The following is a 23,716-nucleotide window of genomic DNA, read 5'->3' on the forward strand; positions in this document are numbered from 1 at the left end:
GTTTCAAATATACTAAAAATTTGAATTTTACATTTTTTGGCAAATAAAAGATCCCAGATGCGTGTTGTTTGTTTCTTCTTTTTGTTTGTTTTCCCCAGGGATAATCATATCAAACCAGTTATCCAAGAAGATCGGAAGAGGGCTCATTTGATCGAAAATAAAAAGTCCTATTGTTCTTTTTAAGTGAGTTTCTTTTTTAAGAAAATATTGGTTGGCAGCTAACCCCCGCTCATGCCCTGTTTGTCTCTAAGGTCTTCCGATCAAAATTTTGAGACAAACCGTCCGTCCAGCATAGTCAAAATATCTAATAAATATGTCCGAGCATTACTTAACCCCCAATTCCCCTTGGGAGGGTGAAAGCTATGAATTTTGCTCTGTGTATACACTTAGTGTTGGCGATTGGGAAGTGTACATATATTTTCCGGGCAGGGGGGAGGGTTGGAGGCTTCGTGGGAGGACTTTTTATCGAGGAATTTTCGTGGGTAAAAGAAATTTTCCATGGAGAGGGAAATGGATTTTTTTGGCATTACTAAAAAAACGATGTATATGAGGAGTGCTGCCCCTTTCTCAAAGCGGTCTTTACCCTTAATTCTTTTTTAGAACTTAAAAAAGTTCATTATTCTAATAAAACTAGAGTCTCTCTTAAATAATGGAGCCAAAATTCAATTTTTTTGCAATGAGCATGGTATTGAGGATGCGGCAATCCTATTCATATACAGAATAGCTTCTGTTCGTTTTATTGTTTTATGCTACTCCGTACTTTCAGTTTAAAAATCTTGTTTGTTTAAATATTCATGTACGTGTACGCATCTTGTTCTTGAATTTTAATATGGACGGTACAGTCTATCCCATGTAGAATTATGCACATATTAAGGGATGGATGATGTTGGGGGTGTTGGAGGTGGAATTCCTGATGCTTGACCCCCATAGGATCCCAGTTTGATGGTTTACTATCATTCTATAATATTTGAATTCTCTTCATAGCTTCAAAAGTTTGTCATCCTACCATTTAAACATCTATCCGAAGACTATGCTTTCATTCCATCCATCCAAAGGACCAAAGGAAGAGCAGGTTGTTCCGAAGTTGCCTAGGAAGGGGTCCTGCGAGGGATTGACAGGTAGTTGGAACTCCTTTTTTATTGTTACTTTTCTTCTTGTTCTTTTGATATATTGAAAATCCGGAAAACGACTGCAATGATTAGAAAAAGCTATTCTACTAGTAAAATCGACAGACTGGGGTCAGCATCTTTATGCCTGATTTATTTTTTCGTATTTATTTTGGATGGCCAAGGTCCGAGAAGGAGGGAAACTAGAAATCCCTAAAAGCCGAAAAACCTTATTTCTCATTTTCATACTTTAATAATTGTTCAGAGTTATTAGAGAAGGGGGGGGGGGGGAATTGCATCCCTGGCCACAACCGGTCGAGTTCATTTAAAGATAAATACCTCCTTAAGTGAGTGAAATACCTCTAAAACAGATCTAAGCAAAAAGAAGATGATTTTACGTACCCTTCATAATTTTTTGTATTAAAAGAATTGTAGCCCATCATGATGGGCTAGCCCATCAGACTAACCGTGTTTCAAACAATAAGCTATAGGAAAAATTGGTATTAACAAATTCTCCTTTTCGGCCAATCATCCGGGGCCAAACGGGAAGCAAATCGTCCTCAGATTAGTCAGGGGAGTTAAGGAAGGATTTAAGGAAAATTAGAAATTGTTGGGTGTGTGTAAAGAGGGAGGCTTTAGATATGTTGGAACGGAAGAGGAGCATGCTTAGCTGTGTTGGTGTTAGGCATCTTGGTGCTGCAGCCAGTTTTAGTATATGTAAAGAATCCATAAAAAGTAGTGATTCAAAAAGGATTCACACCTAACACTCCTTATTTTGTCTGTAAAGAAGCACTCGAACTTCGATCTTCCTTTTCAAGAAGAGAAGATAGTCATTGTAGGATAGTTGTGACTGTGAATGTCCAAAATCTGATTAATGTTGACATTCACCGGTGTCAAATATAATCATGTCAAAATTAAGATAAGCCTGCATAATTCAAGCATCCAGAGAAACATGGCATAGCTTTCATTAGTATATTTTTTCCGTTATGGCACTCTATGGCTAATTTTTCACTGTCATTTTCACTTGAATAGGGAAAATTAGCTACACCTTCACCCCCCTCCCCCTATCCCTGGATTTTGACGAACATACGCCTCTGAATTTTGGTTTCAGATTGGCTACTTATAAACAAAAGACTATACAACTATTAAATTCGCATTTCTCTTGGGACCTCATTTGTGGGAGGAGGATTTGTCCCCTAAATTGTTGCCCTTCCCTTAGATTTTGACAGTTGCATACTTTCGGTGTTTTCATTGAAAGAAATGAAATACAGCCCTTCTATATTTAGAATGATTACGCTTTGGTAAATTTAAGAACCGATTCTTTACTTACGTAGTGGCAAGGTGGACCATACCTAATGTCTTTTTATGCTCTTTCCAGATATTTTATCTTCTCAATTGCAAATCCTCCCCCTCATATATGTCATTATATTGTCAATTTTCTCCGTGATATTCCATCTTCTCCTTAAAGTTTTACCACTCTAGTCGTCCTTATTAAATCTCGAATGGATCCTATCTTTTCTGTGTTTTTTTTTATCGTCCCTCCTGTGAAACTTCAGAATACGAAACGTCTCTTTAAAAAAAGAAGAAAAACGTTCAATTTGTTTTTTTCTTTATAAGATTCTTTAGAATTGACTGTGCCACCTTGAAATGGGAAAGTCAAAGTTCTTGCTTAATAGTATTTTGACCCACTTCGGGACCAAATCGTTCCTTTGGGCCTTAAAATGACAAACATCTCCAGTTCGCGATGTTACAATCTCTTTTCGTTTTTCATTTATTAGTTTTTGGTAGAAAAACGTCCATATTTCAACACCAATTGTTTTAACAATACAATGATAATTGAGAAGGCAGGTCTTTGAAAGAAAATTAAATAAAAAAACAAGTTTTTTAAATGAAAGTAAGGAGCGACATTAAAACTTAAAACGAACAGAAATTACTCCGTATATGAAAGGGGCTTTTCCTCCTCGACACCCCGCTCCTTACGCTAAAGTTTTTTATTGTTTTAAAAAGTAGAGTTGCGAGAAAGAATCAAACTTTAGCGCAAGGAGCGGGGTGTCGAGGAGGAAAAGCCCCTTTCATATACGGAGTAATTTCTGTTCGTTTTAAGTTTTAATGTCGCTCCTTAATTTCATTTAAAAAAACTTGTTTTTTTATTTAATTTCTGAAAGTTTTTGAATTAATGCATGTCTGATTTTGGCTCTCTGTACATAAATTATAAAAATGAAATTTGCATATTAATTCTTTTTTTGGCTAAATGGCTTTCTCTTAGTTTTGATCAGACGATTTTGAGAAATAAGGGGTGGGGAAGGAGGTCTAGTTGCCCTCCAATTTTTCGGTTACTTAAAAAGGCAACTAGATCTTTTATTTTTAACGACAATTTTATTAGTAAAAAAAAATACATAACTTAAGAATTAACTTACGTAACAAACTTTTATATTCTTATATTTTTGATTATATATATGAGGGGGTTGGTCCCCTCGTTAATACCTCGCTCTTCACACTAAATCTTGTTTTATCCCAATTCTTTAAGAATGACCCTTGAATCAGAAAGGCCGTAGAATAAATAGTTGAAATTATTTAAAAAAATTTTAGCATAAAGAGCGAAGTATTTATCTCCTCCTAAATACCTCGCTCTTTATGGTAGAGTATTTTTAGAACCCCTCATATGCGTAATAATCTCTGTTCGTTTTAAGTTTTAATGCTTCTCCTTACTTTTAATTGAAAAAACTTTTTCATGTTTACATTTTCATTGTTTTTTTTGTAGTAATGCTAGAAAGTCCTGCGCCCTTTTCATTGAATTTCTCTTCCCCCATGAAATATTCCTCCAAGGAAAGATCCTCCCATATAGCCCCCTCCCCTGAACCCCACACCCAAACCAAAAAAATCCCCCTGATAACGTCGGTACACTTCCCAGTAACCATTACTGTATGTAAACATTGGTCAAAGTTTGTAACTTGCAGCCCCTCCCCCAGGGACTGTGGGGGGTAAGTCATCCCCAAAGACATAGTTATTATGGTTTTTGACTATGCGGAACAATATGGCTATCTCAAAATTTTGATCCGTTGACTTTGGGGAAAAAATGAGCGTGGGAGGGGGCCTAGGTGCCCTCCAATTTTTTTGGTCACTTAAAAAGGGCACTAGAACTTTTCATTTCCGTTAGAATGAGCCCTTTTGCAACACTCTAGGACCACTTGGTCGATACGATGACCCCTGGGAAAAAAAAAACACTGACACGTCCGCTGACACGTCCAGCGAAATAAACATAAAAAATAATAATAATAATATAAAAAAGCTATTAAAATAAAATAAAAGATACCAAGAACTCTGGAGAAGGCCTAGGTTCAGTAACATCAACAAGAGCTAAGAGCTCATATGGCACTTGTGACGAGGCGAGAAGAGCTAAGAGCCAAGATATCATATGGTATGAGCTCTAACAAAATTCTATGAATCAATAGATTGATTTAAAAAGGAAAATAAGAGGCTTAATGCCGGTCAAGATTTAAAATAAGAGCTCTGAGTCACAAAGTCCTTCTAAATATCAAAATTCATTAAGATCCGATCACCCACTCGTAAGTTATAAATACCTAATTTTTTTATTTTTTTATTTCTAATTTTTTTTAAGTATTGTATCCTCTCCCTTTTGCCCCCAGATGGTCGAATCTGGGAAAACGACTTTATCAAGTCAAATTGTGCAGCTCCCTGACACGCCTACCAAAATTCATCGCCCTAGCACGTCCAGAAGCACCGAACTCGCCAAATCACTGAACCCCTCCCCCCAACTCCCCCAAAGAGAGTGAATCCAATACGATTCTGTCAATCACGTATCAAGGACATTTGTTTATTCTATCCACCAAGCTTCATCCCGATTCCTACACTCCAAGTGTTTTTCCAAGATTTCCCCCTCCAAATCCCCACAATGTCAAAAGATCTGGTCGGGATTTGAAATAATAGCTCTGAGACATGAATTCCTTCTAAAATCAAATTTCATTACGATCCGATCATCTATTCGTAAGATATAAATACTCCAATTTTCATGTTTTCCAAGAATTCCGGTTCCCCCCTCCAACTCCCCCGAATGTCACAGGATCTGGTCGGAATTTGAAATTAGAACTTTAAAGCACAAGATCCTTCTAAATATCAAATTTCATTAAGATCTGGTCACCCTTTCGTAAGTTACAAATACCTCAATTTTCAAAATTACCCCCCCCCCCCAATTCCACCAAAGAGAGCAGATCCGGTCCAGTTATGTCAGTCACGTATCTTAGACAGGTTTCTATTCTTCCCATCCAGTTTCATCCTGATCTCACCGCTTTAAGTATTTTCTAAGATTTCCGGTCCCCCCAACTGCCCCCCCCCCCAATTACGCTTGATCCGGTTGAGACTTAAAATAAGATATTGGAGTTACGAGGTCCTTCTAAATATGAAGTTTCATGAAGATCCGATCACTCCTTCGTAAGTTAAAAATACGTCATTTTTTTTATTTTTCAGAATTCCCCCCCCCCGCAATTGAGCGGATCCGTTCCAATTATGTAAATCACGTATGCAAGACTTCTGCTTATTTTTCCAACAAAGTTTCATCCCAATCCCTCCAATCTAAGCGTTTCCCATCATTTTAGGTCTCCCCACCCTAAACTTCCCCCAATGTCAGCAGATCCGGTCAGGATTTAAAATAAGAGCTTTGAGACACGATATCCTTCTAAAAATCAAGTTTCATGGAGATCCAATCACCCGTTCGTAAGTTAAAAATACCTCATTTTTTCTAATTTTTCAGAATTAACCCCCCCCCCCCCCAACTACCCCAAAGAGAACGGATCCGTTCTGGTTATGTCAATCATGTATCTAGGACTCGTGTTTTTTTCCCCACCAAGTTTCATCCCGATCCCTCCGCTCTAAGTGTTTTCCAATTTTTAGGTTTCTCCCTCCCAACTCCCCCCCCCCCAATGTCACCAGATCCGGTCGGCTTTAAAATAAGAGCTCTGAGCCACGATATCCTTCTAAATATCAAATTTCATTGAGATCCGATCACCCGTTCGTAAGTTAAAAATACCTCATTTTTTTTTATTTTTTTCAGAAATACCCCCCCCCCCCAACTACCCAAAAGAGAGCGGATCCGTTCCGTTTATGTCAATCATCTATCTAGGACTTGTGTTTATTTTTCCCACCATGTTTCATCCCGATCCCTCCACTCTAAGTGTTTTCCAAGTTTTAGATTTCCCCCTCCCAACTCCCCGTCCCCATCACCAGATCCGGTCGGGATTTAAAATAAGAGCTCTAAGACACGATATCCTTCTAAACATCAAATTTCATTGAGATCCGATCACCCATTCGTAAGTTGAAAATACCTCATTTTTCTAATTTTTAAGAATTACTCCCCCCCCCCAACTACCCCAAAGAGAGCAAATCAGTTCCGATTATGTCAATCATGTATCTGGGACTTGCGCTTATTTTCCCCATCAAGTTTTATCCCGATCCCTCTACTCTAAGTGTTTTCCAAGATTTTAGTTTTCCCCCCTCCAACTCCCCCCAATGTCATCAGACCCAGTCGGGATTTAAAGTAAGAGCTCTGAGACACACTATCATTCCAAACATCAAATTTCATTAAGATCCAATCACCCGCTCATAAGTTAAAAATACTTCATTTTTTCTATTTTTTCCGAATTAACCGGTCACTACTCCCCCCCCCCCAGATGGTCAAATCGGGAAAACGACTATTTCTAATTTAATCTGGTCCGGTCCCTGATACGCTTGCCAAATTTCATCGTCCTAGCTTACCTGGAAGTGCCTAAAGTAGCAAAACCGGGACCGACAGACCGACAGAATTGGCGACTGCTATATGTCACTTGGTTAATACCAAGTGCCATAAAAACCAGATAAAATGGGAAGAAACTTCACATCCCAAAAGCGATCCGCATTGACTAACAACGATTCACTTATCACATATAAATTTCAATATATCAACATAAATTTAAGTTATCGTTTAATTAATTAAAAATATCAAAAAGTCCTCGATTTCAACTGTTTATTTTGGAAATACTACGGGTATCTTTTGGAATGAATATGCCACTGTTTGAAATTATGACTTTAGGAAGTTTCCGGGATATTCTATACCGGACCGGACCAAGAAATTATATTTTCTTAAATTTTTGCGTCACTCAGTGTAAGCAATTCTGGTCTTAAATATTTAAAGCCATCCCCTATCGTGTCTGTAGCTCGTGCAATGCTTCTCAAGAGCTCAAGTATTGTATGCATATTTCTTCAATTGATAAACTACCTTATCAAGGCGTATTAGTTCAAGTATTAAATTGCTTTTTAACTTAGAAAAGATTTTCTTTCCGACACCATTTTAGAACATGAGATAAGTCAATTTTTGTTCGCTTACTAACATAAAAAGAAGCTATGCAATGAAAAAGAAAAGGAACAAAATGTAAGTCACAAAAAAGATTAACTTTTATACTAAAAGTTAAACTTATTGGGTATCTTAGATCTAAACAGGGATATGATCTTTTTTCATAACGTGATTGAAAGATGAAACTTAATTAGACATAGCTGGCTGGTAATTTTGTCTCTTTTTATATTTTATCATATAATTATGAGCATCTTTCTCTGTTATTTTGTATCAAAAGAAGCTTCTTTGCGACATTGAATCCAAGCGTGTTAATCTATAAAATATATGGGGCAATGGTGGGGAGGGGGGGGGGGTTGTTAAACAGCTGAGTTTAGTGAGTACACGTTTGCATAAATGCACTTTAGTGGAGCCCCCATTGAACTGTAAGTGTTTGTTGATTTACATTTAGTGACCCAGTAAAATGGTACTGTTTAATTACCAACAATTTTGTGCCCTTTCAGTTGAAAAAAAGAGTCCAAATTTCGAAGAAGAAGAACAGCATCTATTGAAAAAGTCGAAAATGGAGAACATGGATGATGACAGTAAAACGGTACTGTTTAATTACCAACAATTTTGTGCCCTTTCGGTCGAGGAAAACAGTCACTGTATATTGGGAAAGAGTCCAAATTTCAAAGATGAACGGCATCTACTGAAAAAGTCGAAAATGGAGATAAGTGATGATGGCAGCATGTTTTTAGGAGAGAAGAAACTCACCAAAACCCTATGCGATGACATTGACGAAATGGAATATGAGGTAGTTGACATAAGTCGGGAAAATAATTATTTTTATTTTTTCGATAACTTGGGAATATTGGGTGTCTTCGATCTAAACAGGGGTATGATCTTTTTTAGTAACTTGATTGACAGCTGAAACTTAATTAGACGTACTCGGCTGGTAATTTTTTTTTGTAATTTACTATCTTATTTTGCATAGGAGCTGGTATCTTTTCTTAGTGACTTTTTATGAATAAGGGAGTCAATATTGATCGATGAGACTAATTTCTGAGCTAATGAATTCCATTTCAGAGGGTAAAATATTTTTGGGAGATTTTAAATGGAAATCAAATTAAGTCAGATATAAGTTTCTTTTTAAGAATTTTTCTAGTGATGTTGAGACGATAAACTAGCTAATTAAAGTGGACTTGAGGTTCCTGGATTGCCTTAGGCGTGTAAGAAGCAGGATTTTTTCCTTCAGCATATCAGCAGCGAATCTTTCATATAGTTTTAAGGAGTGAGGGAGATGCGACGAAGGTTTTCCTTTTTTCTTAGCTTCTCGATTCTTCTTCAAATCTTTAATGGGGAAATAATGGGAACAAAATCGGAAATTTTATTAGCTGGTGTTTAATTGGGTATTAGGAGCGAATCTTTCATATAGTTTTAAGGAGTGAGGGAGATGGGACGAAGGTTCCCTTTTTTCTTAGCTTCTCGATTCTTCTTCAAATCTCTATTGGGGAAATGATGGGAACAAAAACGGAAATTTTATTAGCTGGTATTTAATTGGGTAAAGCTAAATGTTCGTCCAGTAGGTCTCTAAACTCCCTAAGACAGAGGAAGGTCCCAGAAAATCCTTAAGACAGCTGTCATGCCCCCTTTTGCACAATAGGTTTGACTCTCTTTTCCTTTGCGGTCACTGAAACTCCCAGGCTTTTTGTTTTTGTTGCTTTAAATGTGTATTGCTGGGGGCTCGGTATTAAATCTCAGCTTCATCTTAATAGACTAATAAATTCACCAATGTAGCCATTGATATGAACAATTTTTGCCCCGTAGTAACTTAAAAAAAAGTTTTGAAAATAACAGTGATAAATAAATGCTCGTTTTAAAAAAATCCAGGAGTAGTAAATGTTTACCACAATAGTCTCAAAATTTATCTTTCTGAACAAACTGTTTAGGAGTTGCTGATACCCTCTTATATACTGATTAGTCACCAAAAAATGGTCAGTAACTGAAGTGGTTGCCATTGAATTTTTCCTGTTTTTGTAACTTGATAGATGAACATCAAGAAAAAAAAAACATCAGAAGATCCACATGGAAAGCTAACTGGTCAGATTCTTTTGATATTACCCATGTATTTCCAGAAGATGATGAAACTACAGGCGCTTGTTGATTTCCGTCCTCGTTTTATATTTTTGTGAGATTGGTATGAATCTCGAGTGTGGTGTTGATTTTGTCATTTATATCGCAAACAACAATTGGATCATGTCTCCATTGATCTTTTCTTTATATCAGGAAGGTTCCAAAAGATTCTTTTTTTTCGCAAAAAAAATGTCTGAAGACTGGAAAAGGAAGAACTATTTTCTCTAACCTGGTCTTTTATATATGTGTATGAAGAATCCCCATACGACAGTAAATGATTCTTCCAGATCTTCATGCTAAAAGTAACCTAGATAATTTCGTGAATTTCATAAAATAATTGATATTTTGGTCACATATGCAGTGAACGTCATCAGTAGTATTATCACTACTAATACTTACTGCGTTAATCAGTATTACTACTAACGGCGGTCCCTCCATATATACCCAAAATATCTAGTATTTTTTTTGAAATTTATCAGTCTGTTCAAAGGATTTATTCCTATTAGAACTTTTTGTTTAAAAAAAAACAAAAAACTATTGATTCACTCGAATTTGGAATGGATATACTGGAAGAATCAAATAGGATAAGGGTCATTGCCATCTGTTATGTATACGAATATAGAGGGGAGGGAAACATAGGGGGTAAGCGAAGAGTAAAATATTAAACTGGAGAGTTTGAAATTCTACAATGTAGAAAATAGGTGGAACAATTTTATTTTAGGAAAAACTTTGCGAAATTGCAGATGGTTTCTTACGAAGGATTGTTGAAAATGCAGTTAGAATTAATCGTGAAGTCGCCTTTGTTTCACAAAAAAGAAGAGGGGTTTTACAAAAAATATTATGAAATCGAAGGGAATGTAAGGAAAATGGAAAAAGCTTTAAAATATAAACCAAGGACAAATGGAGGCCTTTGATAAAATTACTGAAATTGCAGAAAATTTAACCACAATTCAAAACTTTCCAATATTCTCATTAGGCAATTAGCTGTATCAAGCATAATTGTACTATCTTAAGCAAACATGCGAGGAAGCATTAGAGATGATAATCAATGGATACAAAAAAATAAATAGGCCCTGGGTGCTGATAATGTGGTAAATGATTTTTCTAAATAAATTTAAGAAAAGGGGAAGTAAGTAGTAATTGTAATAAAACTTTAATTAAACCAGATCTATGAGAGGTATCAGTGCTATAATGAAGAGCCATAAAGGTTCAGTGCATTATTAGTAATTTTTTTTTGCCAGAGGAACTTCATATTGAAGAAAAGGTCGTTCAAGCTTTGGATGGAGCTCCTTCGATTTGAAATAAGAAGTTCTAGTGTCTTTTTTTAAGAGCCATAATTGATCGGAGGGCAACCAGTTTCCGGCAAATTTTTTTTCAACCATTCATTCTATAAAAGTTTTGAGATAGCCATTTTGTCTAAAATAGTCCACAGGTAAATAACTTCTTCCGGGTTTGACACCCTCCCAGCCCCAGGACGAGGGTACCATGTTATTCAAGTTGCCCATTATTAACACTTAAGGTTTTTAAGAAAAGAAGGTGTGTCTGATCATGGACCTAAAAAAAGCTAAGAATATTAAGGCAAAACCTTTAAGGAAATTTTGAGAGGAATGTCAAACACAATCAACATTAATTATATTTTGTTGGTTTTGCAAAGTGAATATCAGTAGCGAATATGGAATAACTTGGGGTATTATAGGTTGAAACCTTCAAGGTAGGTTAAGGGATGTTGAAGGGAGATTGTAAGGTAACCAGTTCTTTTTTTTTCTTGCCCTTTTTAGATGCTTCCTCTCCTTTACAATGATCAGTTCTTTTTTAATTTTCAATACGTTTAAATTAGTCTAAATATCTAATAGAACTATGCATCCAGGGATGCAATACCCCCATAAATCTGGGGAAAAGATTGTAAATTTTGCAATTTGCGTATTATTTACATACAGGGTTTATCATTAAGAATAGGAGAAATGTTTGTTGTGTTTGTATCCGAAAGGCTCATGAGAATTAAGGTTAAAATAGTCAAAAGATCAAATAACTTCGCTCTTACATTTTAAGAAAGATTTATTATATTAAGTAAGACCTGTTGGGGTGACAAAACCCCTCACATCTTTTGAAAAAGATGCCGAGGACAATCGACTGATTCTGGGTGTGTTCGGAACGGTTGAGAGTAATTAGGTAAAACTGTTTCGAATGTTGAAGGACATGTAAAACTAAATCAAAAGATACTACTTGCACCCAGCGTATCAAAAAGGTGTGTGTGTAATCTGTCTTGAACTACTAACAGTATTAAGCTCGAACCCTCAAGGTACGTTGAGGGGGATTTTAAAAAGTGAGTCGGAGGGCAACTAGACCTTTTCTTATTTAATTTTTTTGAGCCCTCTTCCGAAACTTCTGATTAGTATTTGATTTTAGAAAATTTTGTGTGTGATATCCTGTTTGTAAGAATTTTTATTTGTTTTACTTTCGACTTGAACGTAAATTTATTTTTTATTCGTTTTAAGATCTATTTATTCATTTATATTCAATTTATTATCAACCTATTAATACTAAAAAAACTATTAACAAACGTTAAACGGTTCCTAAGCCAAAGAAGATTTGCTTGTAGATTAGTACCTATATCTCTCTGTTTGCTATGATTGTTTATTTAATTTCGGTTTGTTTTGGTTTTCATTTATTCCCTTAATAGTAGTTTCTGGTTGTTTTGAGTTTGAATTATTTTAAGAAGTTTTCCCTAATGGTCTTAAATTTAAAATGCCTTTTTTTACTTTTCTTTAAAAAATTAATTTTTGGGAAATTTTTTTTTTAATTAATTGGAAAAATAATCAGTGTGAGTGTGGTAATTATAGAAGCCTTAGCTTAGTTTCCGTAGGAAGTAACCTGCTTAGTATGATGATACTTAGTATGATGATTTTGAGATTCTCTAGGTCATGTTCTAAGAGAAGAACAGTTTAGTTTTTGGTTGGGGAGAGGACGCATTCGGCTGGTAATTCTGTCTTTTTTTTTTATTTACCATATCATCATGAGCTGCAACTGGTGACTTCATAGGAACTAGGGTGTCAATATTGAATTCAGTGAATAGTTTCTGAACTAATACCTGGTATTTCACATGGTAAAATACTGTTGGGAGATCTTATATGGAAGTTAAATATAGGCAGGTATAAATTTTTCAAGGCATTTTCTAGTGACTTTGACAAAATAAATAAGATAATAGGAGTTAGAAACGGATGTTTGGTTCCCAAATCACCTCAGGCTTGGTTGAAGAAGGATTATTTCCTTCAGCATATCAGTGGCGAATCCTTCATTTAGTTATAAGAATAGTTTTTAGGAGTGAGGGAGACGGAAGCTTCCCTTTTTTCTTAGCTTCCCGATTCTTCTTTCAAACTCTAATGAGTAAATAATGGGAACAAAATATAAATTTGATCAGCTAGTATTTAGTTCGATAATACTGACAGGGCGTCCTGCATGTCCCAGAAAATCCCTAAGACAGCTCTCAAGTCTCCTTTTGCAAGATGACATCATTTCAACCAAGAAGTCTTCTTAGTGTGTTAGTGAAATTTACAGTCCTGAAGACTGAATAATACTTTCAGTTGTTTAGTCTAATTAATATTAATAGACAAAAAGGTTTTCCGCTCTTTATTTCTTTGGTAATTTATACTGCCAGCCTTTTTTGTTTTCGTTGTTTAGATATGTATTACTGGAGGCTCGGCTAAGGTTATTGGCGGTAACCTTGGGTGGTTCAGGTTGATTTAAATTAAGCTGTTCCGGTTTCCTACTACACAACTTCTTATTCTCAGAAAATCAATATTTCGGCGTGCTATTGAACTATTTTCGATCTTATTTTATAATAAAATCGGGTGGACATACGAATTTCTATCTTACTTTTTCGCATTTTATCATCTTCATTAATTTTTATATCCTGAAAGCTCGAATTTCTTCCTAAGTAGTGTTTAGGTGGATTGATTGATGTCTTTATCACTGGAGCACATTTGAGCTGTAATATCCCCGTAATGTCCCAATGAGCAGTAAATGTCCATAGATGTATGTATATTTTGTGAACCAGTAAAGCGAAACTGTTTACAACATTTTTTGCTTTTTCAGTCGAGGGAAAGTCTTACCGTATGTTTAAAAGCGTCCATACTTAAAAAAGAAGAATAGTGTCTATTGAAAAAGTCAAAAATAGAAAACAGTGATGATGGGAGTATGTTATTAGGAGAGACTCGCTGACACCCAATGCGATACAAATAGTCTATGGCGATGTAGAATATAAAGTAGTTGACATAAATCGTGAACTTTTTTTTTTTTACTCTTTAAGGCTTAGTGAGTGTCTTAGATTTAAACATAATTATGATCTTTTTCGGAAACTTGATTGAAAGCTGTTACTTAATGAGACGTACTCAGCTGGTAATTTAATCTTTTTTTATTCACTTATATTATTACGAGCAACCGCTGGTATCGTTATTTGCTATTTTCTCTCAAAGGAGTTCCTCTATTTCCATTTGAACTAGGCATTAGGGGGAGGGTACTAGTTTTGGTGTGATTCTAAATAATTTTAATTAGTTATTAATACCTATTTACCTATTTTTGGGGGTTATTAATATTTGAAGGATGAAAACTTAAAAATGCTCTAAGGTTCAGAGTTTTTTTTTTCGATGAATGACCTTACAATAAATAAATGCCTCACATAGGTCCTACAAACAAACAGTGCCGGATTTACCTAATTATCAGGTAAATAGGTAAAATAGGTAGAAAAGGGTCTTGTGCTGTAAGTAGGTTGGATAGAATATTTTCTTGTGGACCAAATATATATAGGCGACCTAACCTAGTTTTATACAAGATTCCGATCATTTATGGAGTAGTTTGGGACATACGACTTCCTTTTATGGGCTAAGGCATATACTCCCTCTTAAAATATCAATTTCATGACGCAGTTGGAGCTCCACATTAGAGACAGGGGTTTCTGTTAAAATTAATGTTATATTTTTATTGACAGTGGATTTCTGACTTTACAATATTGTCTATTTCTTAGCTAGGCCTATCTTAATATTCTATAGATTTTAGGCTAAAATCAATAGATTTTATAAATTTGAATTTTGTCGAAGAGGAGTTAATTTCCGCTAATTGTTTTCTGTTTCAAAGTTTATTAATTTTTTTTTATCGTTGACAACATTGTTCATAAGAACCCAAGGCCAAATTTTAACCAAATAATGCTCATAGCAGCTAAAAAAAATTGCAGAAAAGCCGAGTTTTCAGATTATCCAGAGGGTTAAATATGTTTTCATTTTTGTGCCCTTGGTATTTCAACGAATCCGAAGCGGCACACAATGCTTATTCAGGAGTTTAAGGAAGTGAGACGTGTTATAGCTTTGTGGGTAACAAAGTTTGGTACTTGTGTCTTATAGCCACCATATCCAAGAAGTGAAGTTAGGTTAATCCTAGTGATACAATTTTTACTTCATAATATAAAAAATAAATGTTGCTAACACATTTTGCATGCAGCTCCGCTACTCTTTAATCTCCCCCCTTTTTTAAGATTTTTTCCCATTTTTTTTTAGAATGAAGCCTAAAACACAAGAGCAGTTTTATTAGAATATTCAGCTTTTTAAAAGTGATAAAAATTTTAGTTGAAGAGAAAAGGTACTAAGCTGGGGGTGGGGATAACCTCTTCATATACGGAATAATTTCAGTTCGTTTTGAATTTTAATGTTGCTTCTTACTTTCAGTTGAAAGAACCTGTTGTTCTTTTCATTTAATTAGACATTTAATCCAAGTGTGATTAGATATTAAATGTGTGGAGCAATGCCGGGGGAAGAGGGAGGACTTAATCTACTGAGTGTACATTACTATAACTGTATTTTAGTGGAGCCCCCATTGAGCTGTAAATGTCCATTGATGTATATTTCGTGAACCAGTAAAACATGACTGTTTACAACATTTTTGTGCTTTTTCAGTCATGGAAAAGAGTCTCACCATACATTGAAAATAATTCAAATTTCAAAGAAGAAGAACAGCGAATATTGAAATAGTCAAAAATGGATAACAGTGATGATGGCAGCATGCTATTAAGAGAAAAGAAGAGACTCACCGAAACCCAATGAGATACCAATAATCTGTGGCAATGTAGAATATAAGGTAGTTGACATGAATCGGGAACAGTTTTTTTTATTATTATTATTATAAATAGAGGCTTATTGAGTGTCTTAGATCTAAAAAGAGGTATGACTGTTTTTGGTAGCTTGATTGAAAACTGAAACTTAATGAGACGTTCTCAGCTGGTAATTTTATCCATTTTTATTTTCTCATAATATTCGGAGCAACAGCTGGTATAATTCTTTGCTATTTGCTCTCAAAAAGAATTTCACTATTTCCATTTGAACTAGGCATGAGGCTACTACTCTTGGTGTCACATGGCCATGCAGTTGCAACTCTGAGAATCAAACTAGTTTTGGGGGAATTTGTTTTAAACTTATTAAATAAACTAAACTTATTAGTTTGGGGGAGGCTACTAGTTTTGGTGTGACAGGTGCATATGGTGTAAGTAACTAGTAATTGTGACTTATGATGGTGGGGAGGGGGTTCCGTGATAGGATCTTTCCATAGAGGAATTTATAATGGGGGAAGAGAATCGTCATGAAGCTAGCGCTGGATTCTCTAGCACTATTTAAAAAACAATGAGAAATTCGTTTAAGTTTTAATGTCGCTCCTTACTTTCAGTAGAAAAAAACTTTTTTTTATTTAATTTCTTAACATTTTTGAATTAATGCGGGTTCTGATTTTGGCTCACCGTTCATGAATAATTACAACAAAATTTGCATATTAGTTTTCCTTTTTTTGGCTAAATGGCTTTCTCAAAGTTTTGATCGGACGATTTTAATGGAAAATGGGCAGGGGAGAGGGCCTAGTAGCCCTCCAATTTTTACGGTTAGGTAAAAAAGTCCAATAGAACTTTAAATTTTATTTGAAGAACGTTTTTTATTTGTAATAAATATACGTAACTTGCAAATTAACTTACGCAATAAACTTACATATCTGTGTATTTTTTATTACCTCTATGAGGGGGTTCGTCCCCTCTTCAATACCTCGCTCTTTATACTAAACTTCGGATTTTAATCCAATTCTTTAAGAATTACCCCCAGAATCAAAAAGGCCGTTTAGTTAGAATAAATATCTCTTTTGAAACTACTAAAAAAAAACTTTAGTGTAAAGAGTGAGGTATTGAGGAGGGAACGAACACCCTCAAATACATGATTATTTTTTCCTCGTTTTAAGTTTTAATGTTACTCTTTACTTTCAGTTGAACAAACTTGTTTTTGTTTTGTTTTTTATTGTTTTAAAAAGTAGAGTTGTGAGAAAGAGTCAAACTTTTGCGTAAAGAGCGAGGCGTTGCGGAGGGGACAACCCCTTTCATATACGGAATAATTTCTGTTTGTTTTAAGTTTTTATGTCGCTCCTTACTTTCAGTTAAAAAAAGTTTTTTTTTTTAATAGTTCCGGTAAGTCCATAAGCCTTTCATCGCGTAGATGGTTGATTAAACTTAAAGTAAGAGTAGAGTGGCAAATTACATAATAGTTCCACCAGGGTACACAAAGTAAGAGGAGACTCCCATTTACCGATGGAGTATCAGTTGTTTCTTTTTCGCATGGAAAAGGGCTTAGCCCTATAGCCTTTCTTTGCATAAATGCCCTATTAAAAATCTACATTCAAACGAACCTTTGCAAGGCATATACAGCCCTCATTCGAACCTATGCAGTCCTCTTCGTCCTTCATGGCTGTTTAAGATTAACAGTAGTAAAACCTGTATTTGGTGGAATTATAACGTTAGTGGAATGGACATGGGATAAAACCATTCTCAGATTCTTTGGGGACTACAGCTAAACCTTTCAATCACAAAGCCTCCTCCCTCGAGAAGTGATGCATTCAGATAAGTATTGCCATGTGCGGCTGTACAGTGTAGTCAAGGGCACTAGGGGGAGGCATGGGGAGCAATTGTTCCCTATATTTTGAAACATACCCTTATTTGGCATTTCCAACCGATAAAAAGAAAAAGCCCAAGCTCCCCCCGTAAGATTCTCAAAATTGATTTTTTTTTTAAATCAAGAAAAAGCTGAAGAAAATAAAAAATGCCCTCCCTCCCAGATTTGTAAAGCTACTTTTTTATGTTTATTTAATAAAAATCAAAAAGATCTTTGCCCTCCCCTTAAAATTTGTGAATTGACAGCCCTGGTTGTACTGGTTTCAGGTGGTTTCGGCTGTGATTGGCTATTAGTAGCAGTCAGTAAACTTCAATTGACTTTGTCAATTTTCCGTCAAATAAACGATATGATTTTTTTCGTAATACTGATCAATTTTTTTTACTATTAACATTGTAAAATAATCGATATAATTCTGCTCAATATGTTAATTTTGTTATTTCTCTGACTTAACACCACTTTAAAACTTTATTTTCTTGAACTAAAACAGAAAAATGGTTTATTTCTTACTGAATTGTTTATACCTCGATTACAGTACTATAGAATATTTTGGATAGAAATACAAAGAGGAAAAACGGAGCTATTCCTGGGTCATGAAAATATTATTCAATTAGAGGCAGCCGAATGTGTGAGAGAAATTTCTCATGTGATAGGTACAAATTACTAGTAAAATAGTTGGTGCGAATTTGCCCTTGGCTATCAGTCAGAAAAATAATATGCATGCTAAAAGAATTTTGTTTTATTGAAAGAAATCTAAAGGGGAAACCTAGGATTGACTTTTTGCTTTTACAGAATGTGTCTGCGCATTCATAGGTAATCGATTAGTTGAATCATTGTTCTGTAACTTATAGGTCAAATTTTTAAATGTTAAAAATTATTCATTACAAAGCAGAAATTTGTTGATAAATGCAAACATCATTTAGATAAGATCTACCATTTTCTAAATAACTATTACAAGCCTGGCTGAGCTTAACTTGTATTTTGGGGTCAACACAGAAAATAGAAACGTTTAAAAACGTTAGAAGGTTAAAACCATAAAAAAGGTTTAAAAATGCTTACACATTTAAAAATAGCAAAAGAATGCACCGTAGTTTTAGCAAAATATAAAAAAAAGATAACAGTTAAATAAAAGATGAAAAAACATGTATACACATACACGGGCCATAGTATGTCATGAAAAATAAAACAGATTAGACTGGCAAATTCAAAAAATGGCAAATAAAAGCTCAAAAAGGAGGAGCTTAGCGAATATTTATAAACAACAAGCAGTAAATTAGTTGCGTATTTTGTTAATATTTTGACTGATATAAGGGTATTTTTATTTCATATTTTGAAGTTGAAAAATAAGATAAGAACAGCCTGATTGACGGTCCAGGATGGATCAGGTCTGAGTAAGGAGGATCTTTTGAGGGTACGATTTTATTGCATTTTTTTGAAAACAGAGACAAAAATTGTGTCTCCTGCATAAGTCCTTCTAAACTAAATGTATCTGAGAAGAATAAAATGGAACTTCATCTTCTTAGTAAATTATTCGCAAGGCTTTTCGTCGAATAGATTTAATATTTTCTGACTCTTATTAGTTGATCTTGAATTTGTTCAGCTATTGGCTTCTTTCAATACCAAATTAGTTAGAAAAGGGTCTTCTGCTGTAAGTAGGTTGAAAAGAATATTTTCTTTTGGGCCGAATAAATGACCTAACTTACTTTTATACAATATTCTGACCATTTACGGAGTAGTTTGGGACATTCGACTTCCTTTTATGGATTAAGGTATACACCCAATCTTTAAATAGGAATTTCTTGACGTAGTGGGAGCCTCGCATTAGGGAGAGGAAGTTTTTGTAAAATTAATCTTATATTTGGATTCATAGTGGATTTCTAACTTAGGACTTAGGATTTTGCATGCAGATTCGCTATTCTCTATCCCCCCCCTTTGATTTTCAATGCATTTTCTCACCCGTAACTTGTTTTTTCAATTTTTGTTTCGTCACAGTTGATTCAATTGACAGTTACACAGTTTGAAACAAGGGAGACGCATTGCGAGAATAGCTGGAAAATATATAATTTGGGAGACTTCACTTCTTAGGTGCAATGGCTATAAGATACAAGTACTCATTGTTTGTTTCGATATCATATTTTAAATTTAAGGAATTGTGACAACAATTTATTTAATGGCGATGCAGAAATTTATGGCATATTTCATGGCGAGGTATATGATTAAAGAAAAGAGATGAAAATACAGAAAGGAACACATATAAAAATTCATTAAGGTTAATTTTACCTATCAATGGCCACGAGCCTGAGAAAATTTGCCTGATTTTCGAAAAAAGAGAAAGATCCCCATAGAATCTACATAAAAATCACATGATCAGATTCAACGTTTCAAAGAACCTTACTATACAGGTTTCAAGCTCATATCTGCAAAAATGCGGAATTTTGTATGTTTGCCAGCAGAAAGATCATGGGTGCGTGTTAATTCTTTTTTTCCTACGAGTGGTCGTATCGACTGAATGGTCCTTGAACATAGTGAGAGGAAATTAAAAGTTCAAGTGCCTTTTTATGGCACTTGGTATTAACCAAGTGACATATAGCAATCGCCAATTCTGTCGGTCTGTCTGTCTGTCTGTCGGTCTGTCGGTCCCGGTTTTGCTACTTTAGGCACTTCCAGGTAAGCTAGGACGATGAAATTTGGCAAGCGTATCAGCGACCGGACCAGATTAAATTAGAAATAGCCATTTTCCCGATTTGACCATCTTGGGGGGAATTGGGGCACGGTTAATTCGCAAAAAATAGAAAAAATGAAGTATTTTTAAGTTATGAGCGGGTGATTGGATCTTAATGAAATTTGAGGTTTAGAATGATATTGTGTCTCAGAGCTATTATTTTAAATCCCGACAGGATCTGATGACATTGGGGGGGAGTTGGAGGGGGAAAACCTAAAGTCTCGGTTTTGATACTTTAGGCACTTCCATGTAAGCTAGGACGAAGAAATTTGGCAAGCGTATCAGGGACCGGACCTTATTAAATTAGAAATAGTCGTTTTCCCGATTTGACCATCTGGGGGGGGGGGGCGGCGGTTAATTCGGAAAAAATAGAAAAAATGAAGTATTTTTAACTTATGAGCGGGTGATTGGATCTTAATGAAATTTGATGTTTGGAATGATATTGTGTTTCAGAGCTCTTATTTTAAATCCCGACTGGGTCTGATGACATTGGGGGGAGTTGGAGGGGGGAAACCTAAAATCTTAGAAAACACTTAGAGTGGAGGGATCGGGATGAAACTTGATGGGAAAAATAAGCGCAAGTCCCAGATACATGATTTACATAATCGGAACGGATTCGTTCTCTTTGGGGTAGTTGGGGGGGGGGGGGTAATTCTTAAAAATTAGAAAAATGAGGTATTTTCAACTTACGAACGGGTGATCGGATCTCAATTAAATTTGATGTTTAGAAGGATATCGTGTCTTAGAGCTCTTATTTTAAATCCCGACCGGATCTGGTGATGGGGGCGAGGAGTTGGGAGGGGGAAACTTAAAACTTGGAAAACACTTAGAGTGGAGGGATCGGGATGAAACATGGTGGGAAAAATAAACACAAGTCCTAGATAGATGACTGACATAAACGGAACGGATCCGCTCTCTTTGGGGTAGTTGGGGGGGGGGGGGGGGTATTTCTGAAAAATTAAAAAAATGAGGTATTTTTAACTAACGAACGGGTAATTGGATCGCAATGAAATTTGATATTTAGAAGGATATCGTGGCTCAGAGCTCTTATTTTAAACCCGACCGGATCTGGTGACATTGGGGGGGGGGAGTTGGGAGGGGGAGACCTAAAATTTGGAAAACACTTAGAGTGGAGGGATCGGGATGAAACTTGGTAGGGAAAAAAACACGAGTCCTAGATACTTGATTGACATAACCAGAACGGATCCGCTCTCTTTGGGGTAGTTGGGGGAGGGGGGGGGGGGTTAATTATGAAAAATTAGAAAAAAGGAGGTATTTTTAACTTACGAACGGGTGATTGGATCTCCATGAAATTTGATATTAGAAGGATATCGTGTCTCAAAGCTCTTATTTTAAATCCTGACCGGATCTGGTGACATTGGGGGAAGTTTGGGGTGGGGAAATCTAAAATGATGGAAAACACTTAGATTGGTGGGATTGGGATGAAACTTAGTTGGAAAAATTAGCAGAAGTCTTGCATACGTGATTTACATATTGGAACGGATCCACTCAATTGTGGGGGGGGGGGGGTAATTATGAAAAATAAGAAAAAATGACATATTTTTAACTTACGAAGGAGTGATCGGATCTTCATGGAACTTCATATTTAGAAGGATCTCGTAACTCAGATCTCTTATTTTAAATCTCAACCGGATCCAGCGTAATTGGAGGGGGGGCAGTTGAGGGGAACCAGAAATCTTAGAAAATACTTAAGAGGTGAGATCAGGATGAAACTGGATGGGAAGAATCAAAACCTGTCTAAGATACATGACTGACATAACTGGACCGGATCTGCTCTCTTTGGTGGAGTTGGGGGGGGGGGGGTAATTTTGAAAATTGAGGCATTTGTAACTTACGAAAGGGTGACCAGATCTTAATCAAATTTGATATTTAGAAGGATCTTGCGCTTTAAAGCTCTAATTTTAAATACCGATCAGATCCTTTGACATTCGGGGGAGTTGGAGGGGGAAACTGGAATTCTTGGAAAACGTGAAAATTGGGGTATTTTTATTTTACGAACAGGTGATCGGATCGTAATGAAATTTGATATTTAGAAGGAATTCATGTCTCAGAGCTCTTATTTAAAATCCCGACCAGATCTTTTGACATTGGGGGGAGCTGGAGGGGGAAATCTTGGAAAAACACTTGGAGTGTAGGAATCGGGATGAAGCTTCGTGGATAGAATAAACAAATGTCCTTGAGACGTGATTGACTGAACCATACTGGATTCACTCTCTTTGGGGGAGTTGAGGGGAGGGGTTCAGTGATCTGGCGAGTTTGGTGCTTCTGGACGTGCTAAAACGATGAAAATTGGTAGGCGTGTCAGGGAGCTTCACAATTTGACTTGATAAAGTCGTTTTCCCAGATTCGACCATCTGGAGGGCAAAAGGGAGAGGAAAAATTAGAAAAAATTAGGTACTTATAACTTACGAGTGGGTGATCGGATCTTAATGAATTTTGATATTTAGAAGGACTTTGTGACTCAGAGCTCTTATTTTAAATCTTGACCGGCATTAAGCCTCTTATTTTCCTTTTTAAATCAATCTATTGATTTATAGAATTTTGCTAGAGCTCAAACCATATGATCTCTTGTCTCTTAGCTCTTCTTGCCTCGTCACAAGTGCCATATGAGCTCTTAGCTCTTGTTTAAGTGACCGAAAAAATTGGAGTGCAATTAGGCCCTTTCCCCGCCCCCTTTTCCCTAAAACGTCCGATCAAAATTTTGAGATAGATATTTGTTTTCTTCATCATAGTTGAAATGCCAAATAACTATGCCTTTGGATATAAAATGGCCCACCCTGCAACCCCAGGAGCAAGGTTTTTAATCTCAGCTTTTTGATCTTATATCAACACTTCAAAGCTGTATCGAATCCAATTTTTACGGCACTAGATATTTACCAAGTGCCATGACATATAGACATTTATGACACACGGTGATCGCAAATTCTGTCGGTCTGTCGGTCTGTCTGTCCTGGTTTTGCTAGTTTAGGCACTTCCAGATAAACTAGGATGATGAAATTTGGCAGGCGTATCAGGGACCAGACCAGATTAAATTAAAAATAGTCGCTTCCCTTATTCGACCATCTTAGGGGGGTGGGGTGGGGTGGTTAATTCGAAAAAAAGAGAAAAAATGAGGGATTTTTAACTTACGAATAGGTGATCGGATCTTAATGAAATTTGACATTTAGAAAGATATTGTGTCTCGGAACTTACGAAAGAGTGATTTTGAATTTGATATTTAGATGGACACTGTGCCTCAGAGCTCTTATTTTAAATCTCGACCGGATCCGGTGACATTGGGGGGGGGGGGGCTTGAAGGGGAAACCTAAAATCTTGGAAAACGCTTAGATTGGAGGGTTCGGAATGAAACTTGTTGGGAAAAATAAGCACAAGTTCTAGATACGTGGGTGACATAACCAGACCGGATCTGCTCTGTTTGGGGGAGTGGGGAGGGAGGGTTAATTCTTAATAA

At 36.0% G+C, this 23,716-nt stretch overlaps 1 protein-coding gene across 5 annotated transcripts in view; it reads left to right on the forward strand.

Moving 5' to 3' along the window:
• The window catches only part of LOC136027919 (uncharacterized), a 40,381-nt gene extending 22,280 nt beyond the window's left edge, over positions 1 to 18,101 (forward strand). For 4 of the 5 annotated variants that reach the window (XM_065705354.1, XM_065705355.1, XM_065705353.1 and 1 more), the window contains 3 exons: positions 985 to 1,118; positions 7,950 to 8,242; positions 15,504 to 18,101. In XM_065705354.1, coding sequence (XP_065561426.1) covers positions 1,031 to 1,118; positions 7,950 to 8,242; positions 15,504 to 15,578 — 456 coding nt within the window. In that variant the 5' untranslated portion in view covers positions 985 to 1,030 and the 3' untranslated portion in view covers positions 15,579 to 18,101. The remainder of the gene's footprint in view (positions 1 to 984; positions 1,119 to 7,949; positions 8,243 to 15,503) is intronic. The other variant, XR_010617697.1, reaches the window with a different exon arrangement.
• Positions 18,102 to 23,716: the final 5,615 nt, after the last annotated feature.

This window comes from Artemia franciscana, chromosome 6, assembly GCF_032884065.1.
Source record: "Artemia franciscana chromosome 6, ASM3288406v1, whole genome shotgun sequence".
Taxonomy (NCBI): Eukaryota; Metazoa; Arthropoda; class Branchiopoda; order Anostraca; family Artemiidae; genus Artemia; species Artemia franciscana.